Source organism: Manacus vitellinus, unplaced genomic scaffold, assembly GCF_001715985.3.
Source record: "Manacus vitellinus isolate BGI_N305 unplaced genomic scaffold, ASM171598v3 scaffold_4_pilon, whole genome shotgun sequence".
In the NCBI taxonomy this organism is placed as follows: domain Eukaryota; kingdom Metazoa; phylum Chordata; class Aves; order Passeriformes; family Pipridae; genus Manacus; species Manacus vitellinus.
The window spans coordinates 36,704,550-36,715,202 of record NW_021940604.1 but is presented as its reverse complement, the minus strand read 5'-3'; the positions used below and the strand labels follow the sequence as shown (position 1 = coordinate 36,715,202).

Here is a 10,653-nt window from a genome sequence, read left to right as displayed (position 1 = left end):
GTGAAATGATCTGGCTAGGTCAGTACAGTAGGCGAGTGCCAGAGCTGCAGATACCGTAGGTTGCTGTTCATATCTGTGCTGCAGGTTTTTGTTTATTCTTTAGGATCTGGAAAACTTCTGAAATTGTTAAACTCGTTGCCTTCTGATGAAGGGTTGAGAAGGCTCAGTGAGACTCCTTTGAAAGAATAATCTCTCCTGAAACAGAGTTTAAAAAATGTTGCAGTATTTTAAAATTTTAATATCCATGTGTAGTGTGTACAGAAGTACAACCATACTCTTTTGTCTTTGTTTGAAATTACTGATGTTCCACTACACTGTTCATTTTCCATCGAGCACCTAGAATTGTGGTGGTCTGTAAATGAAAGGAAAATACAGCAGTGCGCCACTGTCTGTGTGTTGATGTTTACATCATTCCTGCCATATCAAGGGCAACAGTGTGCACAGTTTCAGAGTCTCCAGAAGTTTCAGAGTTTCTCTTTCCTGAAGTTTTGGAGTCTGCAGATCTCACCCTATCAGTCAAGAACTTTTTTTTTATGTGCTGTAGGGATATCTGTGTTGTGTAAGGTGGAAAAATAAATTGTAACATGAAAGAAAATCTTATTCATTTGAGTGATTACCTAATATATATAAAGAGCTAAAGTCACTGTATATATTGCAGTCAGCATGTCATATCTACAGCTGAGAAATGTTTCCACCTTCACCTCCATACTTGTTTCTCTTGTGTAGTTGTTCCCTTGGAACTCCTGGCATAACTGCTTGTATTCTTAAGTAATTTCTGCCTGAATGATCTTGATTAAAACTCTCCAAAGCATGCAATTACAAGTTGGCTAAAAGTTATGTCGTTTTCTTGTGGCCCAGAGAGAAGTAACCTTATCAGGATTGATGTGAAAGGATTATCTGCAGGTGCTTCTCTGGAAAGCAAGAATATGTTAGCCTAGTCTACCTGCTGTCTGTATAAAATGTGTGATTGGGGTTCTAATTTAAATACTTAAGAGTTTTTGAGGATAATTGCGTATTAATGAAAAGAATACATTCTTTTTTTTTTAGTCTTCTTCCTCATTTTAGTATTTGGGGATTACAGACATTGAAAGTACTAAAAAAACCACATTTTAATGAGCAGTAGAACCAAACTGAATATGTTATTTTTAAGAAGAGATATTTTGATAGTAATCGCTATGGGATAAAATTTATTTATATTTAGTTCTTCTCCTAAAACACTATAAAGTTTGCAGTTTTGAACATTGATATACATGAACAAATTATGTTTTACAGGTTAATGAAATGTTTGACTCAATGTAAGAATAGGGTGTAAACTCTTTTGTGATGTAGTTTTGCTTTTTGTGAAATAATTTGATGTGCACTCTGAGTTCAGGTTCACATAATGCATCTGATCACTGTGTTACTTATTTCATGTTCCTGTGGTTTCATGCCTGTAAATACAGTATGTGTATGATGCATTTAAATTTAAAGAGGGAAGAGAAATAAAAAACGTTGTGTGTTTAAAATGTTTTGCTTGTGCTCTGTTGGATTACAACATATGTGCTTTTCTCTCCCACACCTGTCTAGCGAGGCAAATCTGCTCAGTTTAGATGAGAGTGATGAGCCTTTCAGTCCCAATGAAGAAAGAAAGGTAAGTAATCTCTTTATCTCATGGTGATAATGTATCTTTAAAACATGCTAAGTTCTTAAACAATATTGCATAGTCATCTGTGCAGCATTAAAAAATGGACATTTATGTGATGGTTTAGGACCATATGCTCAAGCTGTCTATCTGCCTACCCTTAATGTTTTTGTTCCCGTCTTGATTTGTATTGTAGTCTGAAAATATAAGCATGAATAACTAACGTTAAATTTAGACAATTATTATTTTTTATGATATATAAATTATATATTATATGTTGTTTAGTAGGGAATCCTAGTGGGTAAGGGTTTAGGCAGTATATTTTACGTGAAATTCAATACAAAAGCAGTTTGAAAAGGAGGCCAAAGTACTATTTATACTAATAACTTGTAAATAATTTTGTCCTTTTAATTTTATACAATTATTTCAACGTATATTTCAACATGAATTCTGTTGTTACAGTCATTTCGTTGTCGGCCTGGAACTATTGGCACTAGCAGTGATTCCATAAAAGCATTTGCAAGGCGTGGCAAAGCTGGAAGCTTCAGACTTTTTAAGGGGAATGCTATCGGCCTCAACATGATGGGAAATAGCAAGAAACTTAGGTAATACATTCAGTTTTATGTTGGCTTGCCTACTTGATCATTGATACAAATCAATACTAAATAAACGGAATTTCTGGTATATTTACATTATCTGCTGTGCATTTTGAGAAGCTACACTGTGCTGTGTTTCTCAGTAAAGATAGAAAACTAGATTGTTAAGGTCTTTTCTCTTCCAAAATGTTTAACAGCACATTATTAAAGTACCAGAAGACTACGGAAATGGAATTAGAGCATTCACTGGCATATTTGTCAGTACCTTACAAACATTGCCTGCATGTGCTATTTTTTCTTCTATACAGTGCTAGCAGATAAAAGAATACTGGTAACATCCCCATCAAGAATCTCTTCTTTCCATGACCATGAATTGCCAAGGTTAACTCAGGATGCATTTTCTGTTTTCCTTGCTGCAAGATAGAATTTAATTTAGGAGTCAGAGACTATATCTTTAAAGGATTCAGCAAATGCCATACTCCTGTATGATAGCTTGAGCTTGTCACTTGCATTTAATGCTGACAGGAACAGTGTTGAACCATTCAGTGTTGTACTTGCTTGTTACTACTGTCCCTTGCTTGTAAGAGACTTATTTGTTTACTTAGCATATAAGAAAAAAATGACATATTCACCAAACTTTCTCAGGGAGCGTTTCGTGTTACTGAAGTGCAATCAGTTTGGTGACCTTTGCAGGAAGGAAAAGTTCATGAGATAGCTAGCTAGCTATAATTGGAGCAGTCATCAAATATCGAACCTCTGTGTGGCTGCATGAGGGATGTTCTTGTCTTTGTTCTTTCATGCTGATCCCTAAGAGCATTGTTGGTTAGTGAGACCATTCTTATCACAAAGTCACTCGAGAAAATAAATCCTTGAAGTCCTATGTGATGTGTATCCTCTCCTGCTGTTTTGATCTTTCAACCTGATGTCTTGACTAATGGGATGTTATTTGGAACTTTAAAAAGTTGTTTTAAAAATAAAATTTATTTAATAATGGCAAGTTTTTTGTTATAGGCTAAAAGAGCCTTGCACAGAGGTCTGTTATTTTTCAGCACATTCAAGCACTTCTTTGTCAGCTCTTGCCATCTCTGAACATGGATACTTCCTTCTGTCCCTCTATTAAATTCTTTTTACATTTACACAAATTAGCACAGTACTTCATTGTCCTTGATTTATGCTGTACAGATAATGTTTTGTGTTTCAGTCTTTTGATATTTTTTTTGTATACACAACACATTTATAAGATTATATCCAGATTTCTGTCTTAATCCTCTTCAAATTTACCAGTTCTTACAGAATCACCCTGGTCATTTCCATTCTTTAGGATTCTGTTCTTGAACATAGACATGAAGATAAAAGTAACCTTTAGAATCTGTCATGGCTCCTTTGATCTGGTTTAGTGAAGAAGCCTGTGCATGCATATTATATTTGGTTGTTTTGAGTACACCTAACCATTTTAAACAAGTAACTCAGATTTTCCTCTGTCTGGCTGTGGGATTTGTAGTGAAATCCAACATTACTATGTAATTTTTCTTCATTTTCTGTTAAAGCAGTCATACTTCACTGTGTCCATTGTTTTGATTACGTTCCAGAACAGAATTGTTTTTAAAATAAGTAGTTACTGAGGTTTTTTTAGATGGTCTAAGCATTTAGATCAGACATTCTGTTACCTGGACTGGAACTGCCTTCTGTTGACAAGTAATACATTATAAACCCAAGACCTAGTATGATTTATAAAATTCAACTAAAAAACTGTGGCATGTAAACAGGCATCCACTCTCTGTCTAGTACTGAGCTGCATACTGAATTTAAATGAAAAATATAAGTATTCTCTTCCTCTTAATAAACTGTCATTGATGAAGAATTTTAGTTGTGAATAATGGATGTGTAGAGGCCACTGTGACAGTTTCTCAGATTTTGGTCTCTGAGTCTGCTTGGAAATGTGATTATGCTCTAAGTGATTATCTTGAATTAATAACTTATTTGTGATAGTGTTGTTCTTTCATAACACATGCATCAATAAAGGTTTGTGGTCTGGTCCCTGCAGTGATGACCAGTGGTGTGTTCACTTTGACATGCAGAATGAAAGGTGATTAATAGTTACTCCATCAGTATTTGAACTCTTCAACTAGAGAAGATTCTGGAAGTTTATCATGCAGCTAAGCTGCTAAATTAAATACAAGAAGATCAGATACTTGATGTTCTTTATCTGTTCATCGTGATTTTTATCACAATGGTGAAGTCTTTTTTTCCTCCTTATTTGCAGAATAGGCACTAAAAACTTCAGATCACTGAGGCTTTACTTAAATGAGTAGTATTGTAGTATAATAATCCCTAAAATTCAGAGGGCGAGTGATAGGAAGAAGGGATATGCAAGGACAGTGAGAAGAAGTTTTTGGTGTATATATCCACTTACATCTACAAAAAGTTCAACCAACGAAGAAGTTATGGTCTGTTACCTGATTAAGGAAATCCAGTATCAAACTCTAACTTAACCATAATGCTTTTGTTTGTATTTTTTTAATCATGAGGTCTTACTTTAAATTGCTTTTATCTTTGCTAGTTTTCAATAACTTCTGTCAAAATTTCTCAAATTAAGCCCCTTTTACTTTTTTTAGTGTAATGTTTTATTACAAAAGTTATTTGATGAACAGCAGAATTAATGTACTCTGTAGTTGTTTTTGGTTGTACTTCCATTACTTCTAGATTCATCCCTTTGCCCAATGAAGGATTCTTTTGTGCTTTGCCTCTTGAATTTGGGGTGTTGAGAAGTCCATAGGATCAGCTGATCAGCTGATAGAATCTGATAGTGTAACATCAGAGCGCTTCAAGTCATTGTGTGGTTTCTGAGATAACATTAATGAGACATATATTGTTAATATATTGTAAGTCCTTTGGGACTTCTAGAACATTTGTTCTTTCCAGGAACTTTCTGACCATTATATCATCCTGGTTTTAATGTCATATTTTAATGAAACTGTGCTGAAACTTGCAAACTCAGGTTTCAGTTCTGATGTGCCCATTTTGCTACTTGCTAAGACTTAATGATTGAATTTTCTGGTATTTCTCTCTGCGTGGGGTATGTTCTCTTCAGAGAACAAGATTATAGAGCAGATTGCATTTTACAGCTGTTTGAGTTGGAAATATGTGACGCCGTATGAACCATTTAGGTCTACCATCTAGAACGATCTGCTTTGACTCAAACCTGATTCCCGAGCAGTTTGTGATACTCTATTCCAGCACCTGGAGTTTCTCACTACCTGAGTGAGGCAGAAAGCAGAAGTGCTGCCTTAACATTTTTTTCTACTGTGGGGGCACAAGACAGAGTTTCATAATCATGATAGTTTAGCAAAGCTCAGATCCAACAAATACAAAGATAAAACATGAGATAGGGGTTTAAAGGCTTGCTTACTTGCTTGTTTAAATTAACTCCTTAGGCCTTAAACCTTTGAGAAGACATTTCTGCACTCTGCTTCTGTTTTCTTTTTCGAAGACATTAAACTGAAAGCCAAAGAGGATTTGAGACATTCTAAAGTATTTAGGGCAAGTAACTGTCAGCTTTTTATTTCTCAAGTGGCAACATTAAACAGAGAGTTGCCTGTAAATTCGTCTGGCTGATGACTGACCAGCTGGAGTTGCATAGTATTACCTTGGAAGCATCTGGGATGAATGTGTTTATTTTCAAGAGGTTGGTGTTTGAATAGGCTGCTATTAGGTTAATTTTCAGGAAGTTGAACTGTTAGATCATTTATAATGTTTCTAAACTTCCTATGCTAGAAAAGAGAGTTTTACCATTTGGTTTTGATAAGTCTTATTCTGTTATGTTCATGGTTATGTTATGATCAGTCAGATCATAATAGTTATCTTAGGATCAGTCAGAAATGCTCTGAAAGCTTCTAATCTTGACTTAAGATATTTCATATAAGGCTCCCAAAAGGGTTTGTAATGCTAAACTGGAATGTAATAAGCAAACTAACAGTTTGCTCACTTTCATCTTTTGGGGGAATGTAAAGGAAGGGTTAGGAATTGGTTGTCAACTTTTTTGAGAATTTTGGTACGTCAGGGTTTTTTTCATTGCTTCTAACGGGACAAACAGCAGGATAGTATTTCTGAGAAATATTATTAATCAGAATGCCTTTTCACATAATTTTATTTAGTGCAACTAAATATTCCAAGCAATTTTAAAAGCAAAATTTAAGCACTCTATTTCCATAATTTGAAACAGTTTGCATCATCAACATGCACTCTGTTAAAGTTGTGTGTTTTTTGAACATTTCAAGCATAGTAATGTGTGTCCTGTCATAGCAGCGTTCAGGATAATTGTTAGGGTCTAATGATCTTTGAAGGAGTACTGTATTATTGATCTGCTGTATCTTAATGTCAGCTTGTACTAGAGAGAGTAATGGTAAGAAATCTTCTCTCCAAAATTACTGGTTTTACATCACTCACTCACTCATGGCCAGGCTTCACGAACAAAGATTTGGGGAGGGCTCTCCCCACGTTTGTTACAAGCCCGTTGGTGGCTGAAAAGGCCAATACGAGATAGGCACATCCGGTTGCAAAAGGCACAGCAGAAAGACTCCTTAGATGGTAAATTCTGCAGGGCACGATTCTTTCTGCGTTGCCTTTTCTCCTCAAGGGTGATCCTGTGTGCTTTCTCAAAAGCATCAGCAGCGTTATAGATGGTGTGTCTCCAGACCTCCCGATTGGAGGCTAGAGTAGACGAGTTATGGTGATCAATATGGCCAAGGCTGAGATGTTGTTTCAGGGATGGTTTTACATAGTAATGAGATAAAAGTCAAAAGGCAACAAATGAAGAAACCAAAAAAGTGCTAAAATACATCGGTGAATGGAGTCCTGCTGGGGTATTCAAGTACCTGAGAATCTTGCTTTTTTCATTTTGAGATGTGTTGTTTTGTTTCAGTTACAAGCCATTTTACATCCATAAATTTGCGGCATTTATTTTCTCTTATGAGTAATGAGGGAATTTGCTGAATGTACATTTCAGTCTGCTCACGTGTTATACCCCTTAAGTTGTATTAAAGAAGTTAATATTATGCCTTAATAATATGAGAAGTGGAAGTATAAAATTAATTATAAATGGTTACAATTCATTACAAATGGCAGCGTCTTATTGCAGTACAGGGTTGAGTAAAGTAGAGCTGGTTCCTAGTGTTCTGGAAGCTGATAAAATTTTAAAAAATCTTTACCTTTTCTTCTAGGAGAAAAAAAATAATATATATTCCTATTTGTCTGTTTTATGATAGGGCTGAATGGTTTTATGCCTGTAAAAGAATCCTAACAAGTTGTATTAGTGGTTCAGAAATACTTTGATTTTTGGTTTTGTATGGCTGTTCTTATAAAAGTAGGGCACCACAGTTTTTAGCTGACTGTACAAATACACCAGAGTCTTTTCTTAAACATTTTTTGTATGTTTGCAGTGAAAATGCTCAGAATATGTCTGGTCCTGTAACTGTGGTACATGGCAGACGTTTTCACCATGCGCATGCACAGACAACAGTAGTAAAAACAGCAGCCCAAAGGTAAGACTAATTACATTGTTTCTCCAGATATTTCAGTTGTAAAAAGTCCTCTCTGGTTTTGTATGTAATGGTTTTTCTTATGCTATGAAGTGTTTTAAGAAAATGTAAGTAATCATATGGCTGCATTCTTGATTATGAGCTTTGATCTTAATTACTAAAGTTTCATGAAATCATTATATTTCAGGAATTATTATCATATAATATTGGAATTTACTCATTTTAAAACACACTATGGCACATAGCAGGAGAGCATCTGCTAACATAAGTATTTTTAGAAAACACTTTGAAATGAACAAACATAGTATGCAGTAGAAATTCACATAACTGACAACATGATCAGCAAATACTAATTCGCACCAACTCCAGCTTGTATAAGATCCATCTAAAGATTAAATTATAGATCTGTTGATCACATATGGTCTATACATACAGCATGAAACAAAAACTGGAAAGTCTAACAAAAGCAAAGTTTTGCATTTATGTGAGGGGATGACTGGAAACTGGGGAACCTTTCTGAACTATGCTGAATTGAACTTCATTGATTTGAAAACTTGAAACCCCATCAGATTTCTCTAAATTGCAGGGTTGTTTTTAGATGTTTTTAACATGCTTTTCACACCCAGTGTGTCAAAAACATATAAGATAACCACTGCTTTAACGATTTTTTTTTAAAGTTTATCCATTCAGAACTCTTTTTATATATGAATTGCATGGATTTCCACCATCCCACCTGAATGCTGTCTCCTCTCAGTATTGTCTAGCTTCCTTTTTCTGCCTTCTTTTTTCTCTCTATTTTTTAGCATAGATTTTTTGGGGTGGTGGGATCATGTGTAGCTATCCTTTTTTTTCATCCCACTTCCCTCACTTGGATTTGCTAACTTGAGAAGAACAAAGCCCATATACTAATGAGAATAAATTATGTGATCCAAACATGTATTAGTGTAATCTGTCATTGAAGAAACAGAGTGAAAAAGGGGTTTCGCAGTCACAGGATAATAGAATCACTGAACAGTTTGGGTTGGAAGGGTCCTTTAAAAAGGTCATGTAGTCCAAATGCTCTGCAGTGAGCGGGGACATCTTCAGTTAGATCAAGGTTGCTCAGAGCCCCATCCAACCTGACCTTGGATGTTTCCAGGGATGAGGCATCTACAACCTCTTGGGGCAACCTGTTACAGTGTTTCACCACCTCATTGTGAAGAACTTCTTTCTTCTACCTGGTCTGAATCTACCCGCTTTTAGATTAAAACCATTACGCTGTTGAAATAGGCCCTGTTAAACTGTTTGTCCCCATCTTCAGGCCCCCTTCAAGTACTGAAAGGCTGCAGTAGGGTCTCCCTGGAGCCTTCACTTCTCAGGCTGAACAACCTCAACTCTGTCAGTGTTTCCTTATGTGAGAGCTGCTGTCTTGTCCAGTCCTTGAAGACTTAGACCATTGTTGCCTCCTTCCACTTCAAACAGTACAGTAGTCTGTAAATGTTATATAGCATGGACATTTCCAACCCCTTAGTAATAGCAGATGCAGTAGTAGGTATCTCTCTTCTCTTTATATTTCTCTCATTTCTTTCAATCATTGCAAGACTGGGATGACTAAGAAGGATTGGCAGAGTTTTTGCCATGAATTAAACTGAAAGATGAGGTTTATGTTATCAGTATGGTTTAGGCTGAACCAGCTGTGCTCTTTTTTTCTTGCATGAAGTCCTTTTTAGAATATTATCAAGTTTCCGTTGAGTAAAGTATGGCACATCTTTAAGCATACATGCCCTTACCTTTCTGGTGGGGTTTGTTTTTTGTGTTTGTGCTTGCTTTTGTTTGGTGTGTGGGTATTGTTTGTTTGGATTTTTTTGTAATTCTGAGGGATAAAATCTTGATCTTCAGTGCTAATTAAAATGATTTGAAGTAAGCATAATCATGCAAGACTGCTTTGAATGTTGACCTTGATAATACTGGTGTGTTTGATTAAGCTTTGTTGTGAGATGGTTCTTTGAAACAGCCAGTCAAGATGGATTCATCTTACCAAGTTGAGTGCCATAGGTTTCTTCAGCCTGCTCCAGAGATTCCTAATCTTCAGGGGATATTAGACTTGCCTGATTGCCTTTCTTGCTGATGGGACTTGCTTCTTTTTAACCCTATAGTGTAATGTGAAGAAAAAAAGGGTAGTGACTTGGTACATGTGACGTGCAGAAAGCAAGCTAATGCATAATGTGAGAAGTCAAGCAATGTTTTGCTGAAGCCAGACTGACTGGGGGGGGGGAGAGGCTAACTCTTGTTTCTTGCTTGTAGCTGCTTATTGCTTAGATGTGGTTTAGACTGTTCCTTGCCATCTGCAAGAGTTGTTAAGAACCAGTAGGAAAGGTTATGCTAAAGACTTGCCAAAAAAGGCAGAAGATGAAGGGGGGGAGGGAGACTTGGGGCAAAGTAGGCGGTCCAGCCAATGGGAAAGGGGACAGGTGCCACCCCTGGCCAGGGAGGAGATAAAAGGTTGCCCATTTTAGTGTGTGGGTGTGTCCCTGGAGAGAGATGCTGGGCACAGCTGACTAATTTAGTAAGGTAGTTTTGCTTTGATGACTTTGTCCCCTCTCAAATTTATCAAGAAGTATTTCTCACAATAACATAGGCTGAGTATTGGGTGAAGTAATTGGATAGTAGTCATCTTGAGTGTTTCTAGTATGTTTTCTTTTAGGATTGTTATTGTAATTCACTTACATTAGCAACAGAAAATTAACTCTAATGCTAGGACCATTTTGAAATTTTAAAGGCAAGAAATTGTCAAAACAATCCCATATGAAATGTGTAATATTTTTTGTTAATGTATTTTTTGTTGTGTAGGAGTTTTTTTATCCTTTTTTGCTAGCCTTTACTGACATTAGGCATTAATTGAATTTAAAAGTAAATGCTG

At 36.1% G+C, this 10,653-nt stretch overlaps 1 protein-coding gene across 1 annotated transcript in view; it reads left to right on the top strand.

Annotated features, from left to right (window-relative positions):
- The window catches only part of SENP6 (SUMO specific peptidase 6), a 58,923-nt gene that overhangs the window by 10,138 nt on the left and 38,132 nt on the right, over positions 1 to 10,653 (top strand). The window contains exons 3-5 of the mRNA XM_018078128.2: positions 1,567 to 1,630; positions 2,084 to 2,226; positions 7,656 to 7,757. Of these exons, the coding sequence (XP_017933617.2) occupies positions 2,201 to 2,226; positions 7,656 to 7,757 (128 nt within the window). The 5' untranslated portion in view covers positions 1,567 to 1,630; positions 2,084 to 2,200. The remainder of the gene's footprint in view (positions 1 to 1,566; positions 1,631 to 2,083; positions 2,227 to 7,655; positions 7,758 to 10,653) is intronic.